Raw genomic sequence first — 20298 nt, 5'->3', positions numbered from 1 at the left:
GTAAAGCCTTAATCAAAAACGGGTGGAGGAAAGGGGGAGGGCAGAGATAGGCAGAAGGTATTCCTAACTCAAACCTGATGGGAGTATATGGGGCAAGTGAAACTGAAAGAGAGAGACGAGGAAAAGGAGGGCAACACCTTTGACCCAGAGATCAATTCATCTATAGAGTGATAGAGAGACCCAAGTTGTAACATGATAAGCCCTGTGTATTTATGAGTATGTATACACGTACACATATACTGGAAACATACACAGAAACAAGAGGACCAAAAAGTATATCTATACAGACACACATAAACACACACCCCCTGACACTATGTATTTCCTCTCAGCCAGGCAGGCAACAGGAAGGGGAAGCGCTGCTTCCTGTGGAAGAATGGGTGGAGGGGGCGGTGGTCACTCTGAGTGTACCCGAGTGTGTGTGTTTCCAGTGTATTGTGAAAATATGTGTGTTTATAATGCAGTTCCATCTGTCTTTTCTGCTACTGTTCTCTCGGGGGTTATTTGTTCATCTCAACCCACAGTGTTGACACAACTGGCTTTGGGTGGTCGCTGAGGCACGAGGCAACCTCTGGGACCTGATGTTGACGCCACTCGCTGCGCATGGTTCCTAACACCAATGACACTGTGAGCGGGAGGATTGAGGCCATGGGCCCCTTTTCCTCTTGGCTACACCAACCATGTTTACTGTAAGATGTTTGGGTATGAGCGCGTCTTGGACTCTTTTTGGAGGTGCTTTTTGGAATAAAAAAATAATAATCACAAAAACGTCCTTATACTGTATGATGGTGAAAAAGGACATTTCCTTTTGGGTAGTTTTAGTACCCATTAATAGAGTTAATGGGCTGAACGAGTAGTTATGCTTCCCACACAGGGCTCATACTGACTGTCACTGATGAATTGTGATAAAAATAAAACGTGGCAATATAAGGGAATTAGGGAAGTGCATGGTTTGTGGTAGGCAGAAGACAAACAGGTATTTATGACGTATGTTTTTGGCGAGCATGACCAAGACGGGTTAGGACTGCAGAGTCAACACAGTATAATGTCTTCAGCTACATTTATTAGTCCACAGCAGAGCTCCACCGACTACAGTAAGGTAGGGGAGGGCAGGGAGGGCTGGGAAGCCGAGCAACAGAGGGCAGCACACATCTCTGGGAGGGGCAGGGACGTAATATGGGTCAATTATAGGAACAGCACTCTGACAAGACATGACAGAGGGGGCAGAGTTGAGGCAGAATGGAAAACAGCTGAATAATATGAGAGAGACAGTGGCAGGACAGAAAGTATAAAGTCTACAGCGAGTTATGGCCCAAGGAAGAGGCTAGTTTGGGATAAAATAAAAGGTGTATATGTGTGTGTGGTGGTTGTAAAGGGGTGGGAGGCCTTAGCTTGTTACTGTGAATGATAGTAATGACCGTATCGCCTGTGTCTGAGTGTGTTTCTGTGCATGTGTGTGTGTGTGTGTGCCCAACAGAGACAAAGACAACTTCTTACCATGCAGTTCATGGCAAAGTGGTTGTGCTGGGTCTGCAGCTCCACCGCATGCTGGTGGTTCCCCCCGATCTCTGTGTAACTTGTGAGAAAAAGCCCCTTGTTGTGCATGATCCAGTCGAACATCTACACACAACAGAAGAGGGAAAGAAAATGCAGATAGTTTTACAGAATGCAACAGAATTAAAAGGGTCTTTCCATCTCATTTTTACTCACAGCAGCTGCAGTGAGAATAAGAGAGCGCCTGTTGTTTGAGTGTGTGTAATTAACCTAAACCTTTCATCAATGCACTGACTTCTAGAAGGAAGTCATGTTAAAGCTCCTCTGTAATAAGTGAGAACAAAAGAACAAGCTCTCTCTGAGTGTGTGTGTGTGTGTGTGTGTGTGTGTGTGTGTGTGTGTGTGTGTTTGTGTGTCCACTTCAGCACTTTACCCTTCATGTATGTGGCGGTGTATTCTTTCTATGTTCCTCTCTCGACATGCTTGGTGTATGGAAAAGGTGTGTTTAATTACAGCTCCGACACTTTCATTAGCAGGCCTCTGCATTCGCCTCCAGCTCCGCGCAGTTTCAAATTGTTACTATTATTACTCAGCACCAGGCACGCAACATCACACTCTCTGAAACACTGACCACATACCGGCACACACTCAAACACATTCATTTCCTCTCTGTTTCTATGCACACAAACGCACAGCTCAGATAATATTTGCTCAAGATATAAAATAGGACTTGAGTACATAAAAAAAAAACACATTACCAAAAGAATTTGTCAAATAAAAAATCCACACGTCCAATTATAAGAATTAATATGATCAGGATATTGTGCATTAACATTCTGCCAACACTTGCCAGTAGTTTCAGTCCACCAATGCATCTGTAATACTATATACATCCATGCCTTGCTAATCTGGGATACAAAGGTTGATCTGAGGATTTTAACGTCTCGATTGATGCAATCTTTTCAAATACCTTGCCAAGCGTGACATGCATGCACGCATGCTCACGCATCAGATTAGCTTCTGTGCAGATTGAAATACTTCTATGTATCAAGAAATGAGTTGTGCTTTGGCACATATCGACACATGAGCACCAAGTAGCAAGAAAATGAGGAGGCAGTGAGTTCTGGTTGCAGCCACCTATAATTAACCCCACCTGGGTGTAGTAATTGTGAAATTGCCAGAATACACGCTGAGGAAGGGCATCTTGCCCGAAACGTCCGTGTGGCAGTATTAAATAGTCACATTGGGGTGCAGTCCTAGTCTTCCATTTAATATTATTCACATGAAGGATTCAGCGCCCCGTCTTCACAGATCTAATCTTAAATTGAGCGCATTCTGTCTTCACTTTTATGAGGCAGTGTGGAACCAATCAAAATCGACATGGTTTAGACCATCATGTATATAGCATGGAGAATAGAATGAAATAGCACTCTGACCTTCTCTGCGTCCTGTTCGAACAGACGCAACTGGAAACACTGGTCCAGCTTCAGTTTCCTCATGTGCCACAGCTGCTGCAGATTCTGGCGTGTCCCGTGCAACTTATCCAGCAAACCCGTCACCTTAGCTACTAGGTTGTGTGCGTCCGCATGCACATGGAAGCCGTGGTGATGGTCGTTGGAATCTCCACTCGCTCCGCTACTGCGGTTACCATACCCGCTTTCACCGCCACTTCCACCTCCTGCAGTTTGTAACTGTAGCCTTTGTAGCAGCCTTCGTCCCTGCGCATCCAGCTCCTCCACTGACGCCTTGGTGGCCCTTTTCTTAAGCGACGCATGTTCTTCCATGAGCCGTCGAGCCCCCTCCAGGTCCCGCGGGAGATCCCGCTGGGACAAGGTTTCCTGGAGCTCCTCGAGGCGTGCAAGTGCCCGCGCCGAGTCGCTGGCAAAGGTCTCAAACGACAGCCGCACCTGGAATGAAAGTCAAAAGTGAACTGCATTTTCCAAAATGGGAATACTGAATTTCACCTAAGCAAGTCTAAGTAAAGTGAATCTTGCAGATAAAGTTTTCTGTGTGTAGCTTTTAATGAGCAGAACAAAAAAAGGAAGTATCCAAACCTCAATCCATTCATCATGGTTGTACTCTAAACTGCCCTCAAAGTCAGCTGTCAGCTGGGATGAGTCCACAATCTTGGATAAACCATCTAAGGAGACCATCACCGTCTGGTGTGGGTGGGTGTATGTGGGACAGATGAAGTCAGAAGTGACAATGAAGAGACAGGAAAAAAAATGAAAGATGGGTGAATACAGGCAAAGAAAAGAAGTGAACAAGAAAAAGGGAGGATAAGAAGGAGACAAAGAGAGAAAGACCAACACAATTTATTCACCATCACAGTCATCATCATCGCAATACTCCAAATGAATCAAATGTTAACTTGCCAACATATTTTCAACTGTTAAACTAAGATTTTGAAAACAATGTGCAGAGTCAGCGGCTCCACATGTCTACTGTTTAGATAGGTGGGGTGACCAAAAAAACAGCATTCCTGACATTTTAAGCTGCTTTCTTGTTATCGTTAATAAGATGGAAATACACGGATACAAACTGTCAGGAAGTAAAAAAACAAACACTGCAGAGGTTCACGAGAGCAAAGGGAACACAATAAAAACGCAAAATAAATGGTCGGATTTGGGGTTGGAGCCTGCCTGAGTGCTCTCCAGTATAGAAGCTATTTTAACAAAGGGTATTTTTTTTTTTCAAAGCTTCTTTTAAACTGCACGAGTAGTGGGGTGAACCTCCACACGTTGGCAGCGGGGGGGCTGTGCAATAAAAACATCATCTGGTACTGCTGGATAATGAGCAGCAGTTGTGAAAACTCAACAGTACTTGAGGAGGACGACGGAGAGCACATCTTGATCACTTCCCCCCATCTAGAACTTTGCAATGTAAAAAAACAACAAGCGGCTTGTCCAAACCCAACTTCTCACTGTTGGGATGTAATGCTTATAACGCCATGTCCTATATATCCTGTTCCCATAGTAACTGGGTCAGGACTAAATATACCACCACCACATGCCCACACGGGACCGAGCAGTGCCACTGTCACTGAGCGGCAGCTCAAATTAGAGCTGAGAAATTAAGACCGATGTCTAAACTCACAACACATTACTCATCTTAATAAGAAATAGAACAATAGTCTGATGCAATGAGCACAACCAATATCTCCATCTCGTGTAGAAAACAGAAATATAATCATTAACCTGTGCAAACAACAACAACCAGGCTGTATGTTAAAGGCTTTAGTTTTGTGCATTAGAGGTATAAAAGTATGTCGAGTGTCACCAACCTCAAATTCAAACTTGGAGCTGCCGAAGTTGGTCCTCTGCTTCTGCCAGAAGTTGTCTGGCTTGATGATGAGGGCGACGTGGATACAAGACGGGAAAGACTCTTGGAGGATCTTTAGCAGAGGCTTGATGCTGTCCCACTTAGAACCACGCATGTCCACAATGACTGTGAAGCCATGTCTGGCCACCTCCTCACTGCAAAGAAACAGGAATAAATAGCAAATTAACGCGTGTGAAGATATATTACTTATATGGCTTAAACCATTCGGGTAGCTTAGGGGACAGAGTATAAACAAGTGACAAACGCAACCAGATGTGATTGATTTGAGACTCAACAATCCTGAATGAGCTGAAAGAAAGAATGTCGAACCATTGACTCACTTCATCGTCACAACATACCAGAATCGGAGACACTTCAAAGCCACCAAACATATAACATCTAAATGCAAAGATGGCAAAAAGATTTAAAGTCAAAAGATCCCATGCAAATCTCCAGAGCATCTGGAGAGGAAAAAAAATTGTTAAAACGTTCAAGCGTTGAAATTTCCACTGCTGCTTACCAGGAGTCCTGGTGCTGTATAAGTCCATAAAAGGTTGTTTCTCGGTGTTAAAGGCTTTAATCTGAAAGTGTCTAGCTAGGAGACGGAAACAAACGCAGGCCCTCCTGCTCTAACTCTCTCTGACCTCACTCTCTGAAAACAGATAGGCGGCCAAATGGGTAGAGAAAAGCAGGGTGAGGAGGGAGAGGAGAGAGAGGGGGGGGGAGAGAGAGAGAGAGAGAGAGAGAGAGAGAGAGAGAGAGAGAGAGAGAGAGAAGCAGATGTAACAGAAGGGGAAAGACAAAAGAAATATTTAGACAGGAGAAAGAGAAATCAAGCAGACCTCCTTCAGAGTTAGTGACACTTGGTTCCTTCTGCACCTCAAACTGACAGATGAAAACAGACATATCTTATCTCCTCCTAACTTACTTCTTAACACAGTTCCTAAAGACTCAAGCCTTTCGGAGGCCTGGAAGTCTTAAAGCACCAACTGAAACTAGTATGTCCTGATTCAGAGCAAGCTACTGCAACGCCAATTTTTTACTGAGCACAATTTTTTACTGAAATTGATCTGGACCACCTCTCGCCTCAAGACAAATCTCCAAACTCTGTGAAAAAGACTCAAAGCACTCGACCTGTAAAGCATTAGAAAGAGCAGCGCAGGGGGATCAGAAGAAGCAGAACAGAAGAGTGCAAGCTTCCCTCCAAGCTAATCACAACTGACTCCAAACAGAACAGCCTGGAGCTAAGTGTTAAATGTGAAGGAAAGGGGTTTCTAGACTTGAACACCAGCATGCAGAGAACTTCAGAGCGCAATGGAGTACCTTGCAAAAACATCCTGTGGCTACATGCTTCCTGCAAACTGGGAGACAGGAAAGAAAAGCCAACGTCTTTTAAAAACACTTATAGAGAAAAAAGAAGCTGCAATCTAAGTTGTTTAATCAGACCTGTCTCACTCTAACGAGACATTATCAGTGGCAGAGTGAGAGAAAGAGGAGAGTTACTAAAAAGTAATGAGTGGGAACCTACATAAAGCTTTTTTTCTAGAAACTTAGGAGGATATGACTCGGGGGGGGGGGGGGAGGAAAGCGAGTTGAATATTCACAGAATCCAAAATAGAAACCATCCCAGCTCTTTGTAGCCTCAGGTTATGCTTCAGCGTTGTAAATCAAAGCAAGGTGGGAAAGTCTGACACAAAGAAAGCAAATGAGATGTGTGTGAGTGTGACTGCACAAAAGGCCAAGAGGAGGAGTCTGTTTCAAATTAACCCAGGATCAAGACGGGGGTCTCAAAAAGGTGCGTGTGTGTGTATATGTGTGTGTGTGTGTGTGTGTGTGTGTGTGTGTGTGTGTGTGTGTGTGTGTGTGTGTGTGTGTGTGAGAGAGAGAGTGTGTGTGTGTGTGATGCATGTTCACAATTTGAAAAAAGTATGAATCCTCCACTGAAATCGTGTGTACTGGTGTGTTTGTAAGTAAATTATTCCCACCTGGGAATAGTAGCCAGGTAGGCTATAAGCCTGCGCAGGTCTTCGGGTCGTATTCTGTCATGGTTGCTCCGTGCTGGAAAGGTCAGAACGGGACCTCCGCGTCTGTCTCTGCCACCTTTGGATAAAAACCAAACAATTAAATAACCGCTTTTTCCAATGCTGCGGCTGAAGCAGAGCTCAGCCAAGTGGTGAGTGAAGAGTGGTGTCAATAACGTTTTTTTCTCTGTGGTACATTTTTTGTTACTGTATCACCAAAGTGATGGACTTGCAACTTGTCCAGGGGTTTCTCTGCTTTTCACACATTAATCCTGTGAAATGCCTGTGCATCAGCAAACACACAAAGTCAGGAACTACGTGAACTCCACACAGAGTCTTTCAAGCAAAGGAGCCACGTCTTGTAATCTTCTTGTGATTCTGATAAGATAGACTTTATTGTCCTTCGGGACAATAAAGTCTATCTTATCTTATCTTATCTTATTAGTCTGATCAAGAGTATGACTTTGCAACTCTCGGAAGTACTAAAATGAACAACTTAAGATGTAACTTATTTATGCTGGAACGGAAAGCTGTCTTTGTGATTGGTTGACACTTAAAAGAGCATATTGTACATGACTTAATTCTCCACTTCTGTCTAAATGATCTTGATGACTTCACCTCCCTTCACGCATTCATCTCTTCTGATGAATTGCTTAGCCATCGGCGTGCTAACGCAACAACAACCTTGCAAGATGAGTATAGTATATATCTGACCTGAGAGAAAGGCGACCTTCTCCTTGAGGATAGGAAGCACGTCAATGGCCTTCATATCCTCATTGCGATGAAACCCTGAAACACATGAAAAATGGAGAGGTAAGCGAGGCAGGTGGCTTGCAACAAAAATTCAAACACAAAGACAAATGAATCTCTATCATCAATTCAGTCAAGAAGACTATATTTTTTACATGGTTAGTGTTTGCTGTTTGACTGACCCGGCAAACTGCTTGTTTTAATCCAGATGACTTCAGTCAAGTCTCCCAATCAAGTCATTGTCTACAGCCAATGAGGAAAGAAAACTCAACCAGCCAATCAACTCTCTTTGACATATTGTTTCAAAGGCAACAATGTTATACAATAAGCATGGACGTACACTTTGGACAATACCATCAGCTGCACTTCATAAAAACTCACTCGAATACTTTTTTTCAACCATGGTCTTGCTTGATTCAACATATGGCACACTGGTTAATAACAGGAAGCAAAATGGAGCAACTCAACACACACACACACACACACACACACACACACACACGCACGCACGCACGCACGCACGCACGCACGCACGCACGCACGCACACACACACACACACACACACACACACACACTTGCATCTTTGTATCAGAGCAGTTAATCGTGAAGACAACTGATTTAGATTGTCCTCTGAACAGAATAATTTAAAGATGTGCAATATAGTCAAATTAAGAAAAGATATTTTCTTAATTTCGACAGCATAACATATCTGATAATAACTTACGTTTTTTTAAAATTGATATATAGTGTATTCTTATTTGGTTAACATTACAAATTCTGCAACAGTGAATAACTTTATGATTACCACAAATAACCTAGAATTACCACCTCACGGTTATATGCCTCCACCAACCAGTCAAGCTTGTCATGATTAGCATATGACTTCTTAAGTTATGGCAGTTACGGGTGGTCAGGGCGTTCCTGATGAGATATAGCGTTCACAAGAATAGAACGGACGTGTAGTCATAGTGACCTTAACCTTTGACTACCAAAATATATCAGTTCATCCTTGAGTCCAGTTGGACGTTTGTGTCAAATTCAAAAGAAATTTCCTCCAGGCGCTACTGAGACACCACTTTCTTGACAATGGCTGTCGTCGGCGCAGAGTCATAAAAACCCACAAAAAAATACTATTCTCGACAATTCCATTATGGAAATTCGGCAAATGGAAATAAAAACAATCAAAGCACTGGAATGCACAATCATCCATAGCTGAAAGCTATAATGCGGCATTTACAAAAAAACAACAAAAAAAACACATCAACCATGATATTGCTTTATACAGCTTTGACCACAGAATATGAATGCATGCGAGTGAGGAGGTGTGTGTGTGGGGGGGGGCAGTGCCTCTCTGCAGATGCAGTTAGCTGATGATGTCATCAGATATCGCTCATTTTAGCTGTGAGTCATCTTCCTCACATTTACACACACACACACACACACACAAAATATACTCCTTTACATAAGCACACGGGCAAAATAAGGAAACACGTATTTGAAGTGGTGTGCTAACAGCAAATCATAATCATAAAGAATGCCGTCGAGGGAATAAAACATGAAAATATAAGAAATATTTTTGAGCTCTGTTTTGGTAAACAGAGCGTAAGGGTAAAAAAGGAAGGCAAATACTGTAGAGGAAAGAGCAACAACTTTACATTAACACTATGCTGCTTTGACAGTTATAATATAAACATTTAATCACACCGACTACTAATGGCAATGAGCTAATTAGATAATGGCTAGACCGAGAGCTTAATCAAGCGCTCAGACACGCGCACACATACACAAACCGAATGCCCTCAAATAAAAGTCAGTCATGATTCTAAGTTCATTTTAAACTACAGTAAAGCCATAACCTCGGGCAGGAACCAGTGATTATTCAAAGTTGAGTATTTGCTCTCAAAAGTGAAATATTTTGCAGCTCACAGCTTGATACAAGTAGAGAGGAAAACGGTACAATGAAGACATTTATTATTAAACCTATGACTGCTACTTCCAGGTCGCAAATGAGTTACGACCTGAGGATATGAAGGAGAAAAAAAGGGGTGTGACGAAATGCAATGTAAAGACACAGAGAGAGAGAGAAAGAGAGAGAGCGAGAGAGAGAGAGAGAGAGAGAGAGCGAAGAGAAGAATATGGGGACAGACAAAGTGTACAGTGTACATACAGCGAGACAGATAATGGCTAAATAACTCCTACAGGTTTTAACGGCTCCTGTAATATCATTTCATCCACGGTCAGGAGTAGCAGTCAGGATGACTGCACATAAGCTCACAGTGGGAAGTGGCCGGACTGGACACAACCTGACTCAAGGATAATGTCACAACTAGCTGAGAGGAGATGGGACTGAGATAGCAATAATGGTCTCCTTCTCATTCCACGGTTGGCGAGAGGAAAGAGAGAGAGGGGGAGAGAGAGAGAGAGAGAGAGAAAGAGGGAGGGGCGGGCTAAACAGAGTGAGTCCCTTACAATCCACACTCATAGGTTTTATGTTCTTCTCTGTTGCTGGCTGCCTCTTTATAACCTGCCACACCTGTTTCTCATCCAAACCCCGTCTCTCATACACAGAGAACGAGGTGAGAGGACTGAGCATGGCAATAGCTGGAAAGACGTTAAAAACAGAGACAGACTTTAAAGAGTGTTTCATTATATATGTGTGTGTGTGTGTGTGTGTGTGTGTGTGTGTGTGTGTGTGTGTGTGTGTGTGTGTGTGTGTGTGTGTGCGTGTGTATTGAGCATCAGCACTACAGGGCCCAAGCAGAAAGAAGCAATACTCCTCTTGCACTTTGTGTGTTGGCACATGCATGTGTGTTTTCCTGTGAAGCGTGCCCAGACACATTCCTTACTGTGGTGGTTTATGTAAGATACTGGCACTGGCACAGAGCCAACACTGCCCTCTATTATAATGCTGCAGCACTGCCCAAACTGCAGTTCATACCACGTTGGACTGAATCTGGCAGAAAGGCTGGACAAACATGTACTTTCGGTTTTGTGTGGAAGGCTGCAGTAAGCTAGAAACGCATGTGGCCGTCATACAAGATGCGGATCTTAACGCTGGAAAACGGGATTTTGCAGATCAGGTTGGTCAATTCCACATAAAGCGTTGTACTGTATGATCACGAAAATAATGGAGAGCTGAAAAATACAGCTGACTTATAATGTCAACACAGTCAAAAAAAAGGCACAATGCCAAAAGTAAAAAAAACAATAACCACAGAGCCTTTCCTAATTTGCATCATGTTCATATGCAGCAATAAAGCACACACTATCCTACAGAGATAAAATATTACCCTATACACGGTGATTCATGAAACCCCATCATCGCCTCTCACTCCACACACTAACACACCAGAACACACAGGCACACACAACAATCTCCTCTCTTCACTACACGCAACCCCTCATTTACAAGTCTGCCGAGCATGAAATAAAGCTTTTCAATCACAGACTGCTTGTTCATAACACGCTCATAATGAGAGCAATCCATTTTACTGGCAGCCTGCACTCAGCGCCCTGTAAAATGAGGCAAAATGCATAGCGTTCGTCCAAGAAATAAGGTTTTTTACAGTGAGCTTTTTTGTAATCACAATTTTTTTAATCTAAAATTAAAAACAAGGAAATGAGGAGGAAAAGCAGATTGCTCACTGTGACACATCTGTCCTCGCATATCAACATAGTAACAGGAAATACAAGGAGATAACTGCGAGTTGAGGAGATGAAATGCACACATGACAGGTAGTGGATCATTTAGACACCAATGCACGATTGGCGGATGACAGATGTCATCATGACACACATGCACGAACACACACACACACACACACACACACACACACACACACATTCACATGTGCACTAATGCTCTCTCTCTCTCTCTCTGCATATTTAGTAATGGAGACATCTTATGAATACATTAATCAAAGGACAATAGTAGTATGTCATGTGGAGTCTGTTTATGCTTGGGTTGGCTTGACAACACATAATGCATGATATATTGTACAACGATGCTCTTGCTTGTGAGCTCCATGCATCCACTACCTTCTGCTTACCCGGGGGAGAGTCGCCGGGCACCAGGCTTAGCAGGGTATTCCAGACGTCCCACACCCCAGCAACATTTTCCTGCTCTTCCTGGGAGACCCCCAGGTATTCCCAAACCAGAAGAAATGTATAATCTCTACAGCGTGTTCTGGGTCGCTTACCATTGGACATGCACTGAAAACCTTCTCCAGGGGGCACCCTGATCAGGCCTAAACTCGGCTGCAAACCACCCTATTGCGGGCTGAACGTCACAATCTGCTTCTTGTTCATGAAAATCACAAACAGAATCAGTGACATGGGACAACCCTGGAGAAGGACAACACCCTTGCTTGTGAGCTATGCATCTTAAAGTGAAAGAGTGGAACTATTTATTGTATTGGTAATTTGCATTGCCACTACATGTATGGGCAGTTGGTGAATGATTGGTCCCTCTTATTGTAGCTCTTTTCCATTTAATAACTATGCAACAACAGTTCAGTGTCCAAAACAGTGGAATGCTGCAAGACAAGGCCATAAAGTAAATGTATTGTCTTGACAAGGGAAACAGGCAAAACAGAACTTAGGGACCAGAGACAAATGGAATGAATTTAGAAAGCGAACAGACAGAGAACAAGAGGCATCCTTAAATTCACATTGCTGTGTATCAGAGGAAGTAAAACAGACAGAAAGTGTGCCAATCCATTTCCTTTTGCTCTATTAAGCCCAGGCTGAAAACACTCACATGCTGATTTCAATACACTACTACAGAACAGATTGTGTCCGTGCCTTTAACCAATTCTTCACACCACAGACTGAAAACATCGGGCATCCTTAAGAATCCACACTGGTTTACAGACTTGTTTCTAGAGGGCTTTTATGAGACGTAATGGGGACTTAATGCACTACATTAGGTCAGAATGGGGAAAAGTTTACAATCCAAAATTGTAACATGTGCAGATATAAACAAAACCATTTTACACCTAACTCACAACGCTAAAATGAACACAACTGCATATTTCTGTCGTCTCTCCACAGCACGTCTGAACAGACGGCCTCGGTGAATTGTGCCAATCCCTTCGCTTCCAATTCTTTAGACCACAGGCTAGACTGTACATGGTGCATCTGCACAGCCTGGCGCATGATGCCAATCCTCTGGCTCATAACCTCGTAACCTCAAACCCAGAGCAATTACAAGCTAGGCTGTATGTGTAGCAAAGCAGAACAGGACAGAAAGGACTGCCACATAATACTGCAGAAAAACTACAGCACAAATCCTCCTGGCTGTTGTGCTGACCAGCTCAACACAAACCTGATTTCAGCTTCCAGGGAGGACAACTGTGTTTAGGATGCAAACATTCAGAGCAGTAGTCCCTATGAAATGCATTATATAGCTATGATGTGCACCCAGCACTTGCCCACTCACCAATCTGTCCCTGTACAGATTCAACAAATGGATGCTTTTTATGAATCACAGCTGTATAAATGTAAGCCCTGTGTAAGAATTTACTGTCTGCTATATACAAAGATTTACTGTGCATATGCATGTGATGGATTTCAGATGACTCTTTCATACTTCAGTTCTGGGTCAGAGCCCAGTATGTGAACCTCACTATGAGTTTGAGTGAAAAGAGAGAACTGGGAGGTATTCGTCCCACTGCTCAGCCTGGTTTGGCTCAGTTTGGCCCGACTTGGACTGGCTTAGACTGTGGGAACAGCGCAGAAACAGAGGAAGTGTGAAAGTGGATCGGTTTAGTCATTACTGTGCTCGGGTTATAGAGTGCGTGTGGCTGTGTGTGCATGGCTACCCCTGTGTGAGCCTATGCAGGTATACATTTGTAACTTTGTGTTGTTATATATGTGTGTGCGTATGTGTTCTGACCTGTGTTTCACTGTGTAGCAGACTGAAACCCTTTGCAGGGCTCTAAGAATATAGTGTTCCCTTGGAGAGAGGGACGTGCCACTTTATCAGCTTTTGGATGAAACAGAACCAAAGCAGAAAAGCAGGGCACATACTGCTCGAGATCCTCAAGGGAATTCACTTCAGCTCAACACAAAATGAAGATCTCACTCTGAGAAAAGTAACATCAGTGTCTTCCAGGAAACTTCTATCCCTGAAAGTCTACCGACAATGGCTGCGGGTCATCAGCTCGCGTTTGCAGCAATGTAGTAAGCTCTTCTGTTATGTGGTGTTTCGATCGTCAACATTTCAGTGGTAAGCCGCACAATATGTCTGCTTTTTGAGGTTTGGGGTCACCTGGGAGTTTGAAACAAAGCCAATAGCGGCTCTTTGAGTTGCACTTAACAGTCAAACATAAAATACTGAGCATAAACATACTAAACTGCTGACTTTCACAGTTTAATGTTGATCTAACATTGGAATTATTTGGCCATTTCACCCGAGAGACTCAAAAGAACAATTCAGCTTTGAGCTCTGTAATCACATCTTATTTTATTCTGCTAAAAAAATATCTACTCTCATCATGCATCTTCCATATGAAGATGCCGATGTTGTTGACTATTTCTGCTTAACACCATAGTGTGAAGGTCCATCATGCTGCCATTGGCCTCCATGTTGTTGTGGGCAATACGAGTGTTTGGTCGAGGCTATATAATGGGCTGTTACGAGCAGGATGTTTGTCGTGTCCCCTATGTGACAACCCCGACTAGAATAACAGCAAGCGTTTGTTGCCACGGTGCAACAGGGTGATTAGATAAACAACTCAGAGCTCTATCTCCCTCTTGTTCCGCCTCCCGCTCCATTTCTCAATCTTTCTCTCTCTCTCTTAAACTGTACATCCTTTTCGTTTATTTGTTTTCCTGTCTTTTACTCACGCACACACAGTCTTTCCTCCCTCAGATACAAAGCCACTTCTAGCTGCCTATACTCTACTCCAGTTCTGTGACCTTCAGCAGGAGCTGGCAGGGGGCCTGGGGACTGTGGTGAGCTCAACTTTCATCGGGTTTCTCTTATTGTTGTTACAGTGTGGCTTACAGTAAAAATAACACTTTGCTCCTACCGCAACCCCTCGACCTGGATATAACCCCTAAGCACAGCAAAGAAAGGTATGAATAAGTCATAACAAATGGGAAGGGTAGGAAACAAAAAACTGATCTCACGGTAGAGCTCTGGCACCGTGCTTATGTGTTCAATCTGTAAGGGCAGTGCGGCGCCTTCGGATAAACCAACGCCGTCCCGCCACTAAAGAACTGTTATTATATGTTTCTTCCTGCAATTTGTTGAACCTAATCATCAATATATGGAGTTACTATACCAGCGTACAGTAGGCTACTTTTTTATTTAAGTTAAGACCATAAGTGCTGCAACTAATAATAACTCATAATTTAATTAATCTGTCGGGTTTTTTATCATTTAGCAAAAATAGTGAAACATGCCCATGAGAAGTGTCCATAGCACAAGCGGATGTCTTTAAATAGTTGTTTTGTCTGACCAACAGCCCCGTACTCAAGAATATATGATTTACAAGTACTTTTACTGTTAAAGTTAAAGTTAAAGTTTTAATGAGTCAGGCCATTAACTACCAATATTTCCACACTTTCACTCAAAACAAATCATCTAAATGTAACTCTTGACCACAATATGTGTATAAACAATTCATAATCGAGCATTACAGAACACACGGAGTGAAACAAAGATATCTTCACCTAAATATATATTATAGATCAAGAGCTCTGTAAAATAACAACCTACCATACAGTGCAGAGAGAACAGAACGCTCTGTAAATCATATCCACGCCATTCAGCACAACACATCTGATCTACCCTGAAATGAACTCTTATTCAGTACAGTGTGTGAGCAGCAAAGGTGCAATGCATAAATAAACAATGGTCAGCAGTATTATGTAGGGCAGAAAATGTGTCAAATTATATATAAAATTGCAATATGGCCTACCGCAACTTTCAGATAGCAGGAGGAGCAATATTTGATAAAGGCAAAATGATTTAAAATAAAATATTGTCCTGCTGCAGAGATGGCCTACACATCATATTCCACAGAGCTAAGAAAACATCTTTGATTGCTACAGATCACCACAAAAATCACACCATAATCATGTTAATATGTTTTTTGACGAAAATGGGAAAAATAATATCATTCCCTCTAATACGGAAAATCATATCGCAATTTCAATATTGCAGTAACAATAGTAAAGGGAAGATATAGTCAATCAAATGCACACAAGAAAATGTGTGCGTCTGTCAGTCTGTTTGTGTGTATGTGCGGCTGTTTCATTTGTAATCTTGTATTCTGGTTAAGGTTGTAATAGACCTTGACAGAATGTAAGTATTGTACGTGTTCTTATTATAGTGCTACAGCTGTTTCTCTATCCCTGTCACACCTCAGTGAGCCTGAATAACAACCTCACCTCTGTATGTCATTTACAAATCTCCTCTTTTCTCTTTTTTTCTTTGTTTCTCATCGCATGTGACGTCCTACCACCCTGTCTGTCTCTCTCTCTCTGTATTCTCCCCTCCCTCTGTTGGCTCTATTGACTTCTGACATACTTAGTGTCCCTCTAGGCCTCACTATTGGCAACCCTCTGTGTCACTTGCCAGTAAGCTGTCTTTTAATAGAGGTTTGTGTCCACGCACTGCAACATGGCTTAATTTGAAAGGATAAAAAAAAAAAATAGTGAGGCAATGCTACACCAACAGTCAGCACTTTTGACAGGCTCAAGCCCAATTTGGCTGCGTCAGAAATAGAGGACAGAAGCTCTTTGACTGGAAGCACTTGTCTTGTCATTATCAACTTGCCGGAACTCCATTCTGTATCCATCTAGCATTTAAACAGAAATACTTTTATAACAATTCTTCCCGGGGTGCATACAAAATGGACAACTCCACTTTCTTCATGCGTATGGAGTCTTAAGTTTTAAAAGTCTGCAACGAAGTTTGATGTTCATCTACTGGAAGACGAGGTTTAATTTCCCTTAACAGTTTCTACTGGGACACTATATATAAGCATTGATATTTTAGCTTTTAGTCGGTCTGACTTTTCTATTGATCTTACTATAAAAGTGAAAAAGTCCTGTATAAGGACCAAATGTTCACTTGTCCCAAGTGAAAGGATTGCTCAATTGATTGCACGGTCATCATCATAAGTAAGAACTAACACCCATGACGTCATATTTTGAGCAAGGTCTTGGGATACGTATTCTAAATTAAATGATGCCAGAGGCGTTATAAATCCTCGCTCAGCTTGCCTTGTTGTGAGCTCATTCTGCAGTGCTGTCCCTCATGATAAATAGCACTGTTTCTTGTAATCGCTTCAGAGCTACTCCTCAGACATCTGCATTCATTAGCCCTGCAGGCACCAAGTCTTGGTGATTGAGCAAGAGAGAGAAAAAACAACACTTTATTGAGAGTGATGGCTTTAGTATCTTCTAGCTACCCGATTAGAGTATTTGGGGAGCTAAAAGCCGGGTCTGACGTTATGGACTGTACTTATTAAGTAATAGTTTACCTTCTGTCCTATGTTTAAGGCCTAAGCTAGCAGTCCTGGTTGACTTGTTTCAACACCTGGTGTAGATCTACCATGGATAGCAGGCTGTAGCTGAGCAGGCTTAGAAAACTGTTCAAGTCAGGTGTTGTGTGTAGCCGTAGCATAGCCTCAGCATTCAGTAAACATAAGTCACTTTTTTTCTATTTATATCCTATTGCAACTAAATCAGTTTTGTGCCTGTGTACTGTAGCACAACCCAAGCTGAGCACAATGACCCAGATACTAAACTGAAAACAGGACACCTTATGTATGAGGGATGGCGGTGAAGTGTGTATAAAAAGAAAAGAATGTTTTTTCCTCCTTTACTTCCTAGAAATATCATCTAATTCTTTCAAATATAAGACAAATATACACAGACAAGAAATAGAAGAATGTGATTAAAAACAAACAGGATTCTGGATAAAAACAACAGAATCTATTTATGAATATATATACATTTACAGAATATATTTATGATAGAGAATACTCTACCTGAGAGTCTGATCAGTGTTTTCCCAGCCTGGGCGTACTGCCAGCTGTGGTTATCCAGCACTGCCATTGTAAACCAAAACTAGCACCGAGCCGTCGCTATCAGTCTAGGCCTACACTACACACTACACAGGTCTCCAGCCGCTATCACAATACGAGTTCGAGCTTTTCTGACCGTACCATTGTTGTACAGTATGGCGAAGAGGCAGCTGAACAACTGCCGTGCCCGATATCGGCCAACGCCCTGCCACCCACTGAGCTGCAGAAAGCCAGAGGCACTGCCAGCTTCTTTTTGCCTTCACCAACTGGCTTTTCTTTGCCGTGTCCCCCCCCCCCCATGTCACTAACCCCTCCCCAAAACAAGATTTACTAACAAGTGCTGCTTTGCATTAAACAGTTTCTCCCTTGTGCGCTTGTCTAGCTACTCACAGGGAAAAAAGTTAAGCCAACCACACAGTTGTCGCTGGTGGATTTGTGGGTGAAATAGGCTTTAATAATGATTTGTTGTAATCTCCTCTCTGACTAATACTTTGACTCTGCTGGTCACTGTGAGATTTTGCACTATAGGGCACCTAAGGACGCTTAATGTAAATAACATCCTTATCATATTAACACCAGGGATAGGGACGTTGACCTGGGACTTGGAGTCAAGTCACACTTAAGTCGCACACAGAGACTTAAGACTTGATTTGGAGAAAAAAAAATGACGTGTGAGCATCTCTGGGTTTGAGAGGCGAGAGGAATGTGTTAAGTTGCAGTAGATTATAAACGGTTACTAGTTGGAGACACAGTGTAATTATAGAAAAAAGGGTTGTAATGTTATTGATGAATAAGTTACGGTTATTATTGCGTGCCTAATAACGTTAGCGATATTTCCTGTTACCCTGAGTAATGTTAGTTTACATCTATTTTTAGCTGCAAAATAGTTATTTACTTTGGAGGAAAGTATTTTAGTAGTGTTTTCTCAAATTGCATTGCAATAGCCTGTTTAAATTGATCATATGCCAACCAACTAAACAATGCTGCTACTGTATGCCGATAAATAAAGGAGTGATGATACAGTACATGGTATACATTCCTTAGATATAGCTATGCTGTGTTCTAAGCAGACCGGATGGCATGCAGCAGGTGAAAGAACGTTCATTACAACCGTAAGAGACTTGAACTCTCGCTCAAAGACTTGAGACTTGACTTGGACTTACAAAAATGACTTGTGAGCATCTCTGCTTTATACATGTATTTATCAAGAGCACAGCGACCTACTTATGAGACATGCACTGAATTAAATGTCAATTCTGAAGTACAATCACCTTGTTAAATACAAAATATGTAAGAGAAGTTTCTTACATGAATTGCTTGAAGTCTTGAATTAAAAGTCTTCTGACACAGTATTCTTAGAATTGCATAAAAAAATACAAAACTAATATCAAACAATACTTTTTTTAAAGCAGGCATACACCAGTAATCAGTTTATTCATTTATAATCATGTGGAAAGCTTTTAGATTTTAACCCTTATGCCATCTTGACATCAATAAACTTCATTGAGACCAAATTATCTTTTGTGAGTATGGCTAAATTTGATTTAAATACTCATCCATATCCACACTCATAAAACAGCAGCTTGACTGGAAGCCAACATCATTTAAACTGAGGAAACAAAACAAAGAGCTCATTCACTGTTTACTCCTAGAGGGCAATTAAGCTTCTTTGTTGTCTCTCAAAAGGAACAGTCAGGGGGATCACCATTGTTTTCCAAATTGTGAGGAAAGCTCTGATAAGCTCTAAAAGTGGGTTTACAAGACATGGAGCTCAAAAGCAAAGCCAAAAACGTCAAGATCCAGCATCTAAAACTCCTTTCATTATGCAGTATATATATATATATACACACTGATATACTGATATCAATGTACTTTCAGTATATTGATATCAAAGTGTTGATATCAAATTAAGACTATAATGTTACTACCTTATTATGCACATGCATTTTTGACAAACATCCAATAAATAAAATGCCTAAAAAACATGAACATACACATTCTATTCACATTTTATATAGTATTCTCTCCACAGCACTCTTCTGGGACCACCTACCAACGCTAGCTGCCTGACATGGTTCCATAGTCAGCCGACCCTTCCTGTCCTTGACAAGGCCCATGTAGTGGAAACGGAACCACATGGTCAGACTAGCCATGTTCTGTGTCACAGATAACAATCCAAAGTGTACCAAAGTGGCAAAAAAAAACCCCAAATGTAATCCTGTGGTTATATACTGCAACTCGGAACGAATTTAGATCCCCAAGACTGAGGTGTCAAATATGTCCTCTGGTTCTGGAAAGTCATTATTCAAGCAGGAAAAAACTAAAAGCTAACTGCGCTACGTTGATGGCATTCGTGTCTCGTCTCGGTGAGTTGAAAGTTAGGTCTGTCCTGCTGTCTGTGTATGAAAACGGGCCAGGTCACATATCTCAATGATCCTGTTGGAATAAATAGCTGAGAGGGATTGTCACCTCTGAGAAAGAGGCATGGGTTGGGGGGGGGGGGGGGGAGTCAGCTGTGACAAGGATACACACAAACAGATGAGTGAGTGTGTAGTAGGTCATGTCTTTGCAGATGGAGATGACTTGTTTGTTTATTTTGCAATGGCATAACATATAGCATCTGTGTTATAATAACCTCTATGAATAGATGACCTCACCATATCTCAAA

The 20298-nt window shown here is 42.1% G+C and overlaps 1 protein-coding gene across 1 annotated transcript in view; it reads right to left on the bottom strand.

Annotated features, from left to right (window-relative positions):
• Window positions 1-20298, bottom strand: part of triob (trio Rho guanine nucleotide exchange factor b) — a gene marked incomplete at its 5' end in the record, with an annotated part of 96158 nt that overhangs the window by 51399 nt on the left and 24461 nt on the right. Inside the window, 6 exons of the mRNA XM_079165237.1 lie at window positions 1498-1620; window positions 2931-3401; window positions 3549-3653; window positions 4778-4970; window positions 6801-6915; window positions 7551-7625. Coding sequence (XP_079021363.1) covers window positions 1498-1620; window positions 2931-3401; window positions 3549-3653; window positions 4778-4970; window positions 6801-6915; window positions 7551-7625 — 1082 coding nt within the window. The remainder of the gene's footprint in view (window positions 1-1497; window positions 1621-2930; window positions 3402-3548; window positions 3654-4777; window positions 4971-6800; window positions 6916-7550; window positions 7626-20298) is intronic.

Source organism: Pholis gunnellus (assembly GCF_910591455.1).
Source record: "Pholis gunnellus genome assembly, chromosome: 8".
NCBI lineage: Eukaryota > Metazoa > Chordata > Actinopteri > Perciformes > Pholidae > Pholis > Pholis gunnellus.
This window is presented reverse-complemented; position numbering and strand designations above follow the sequence as displayed.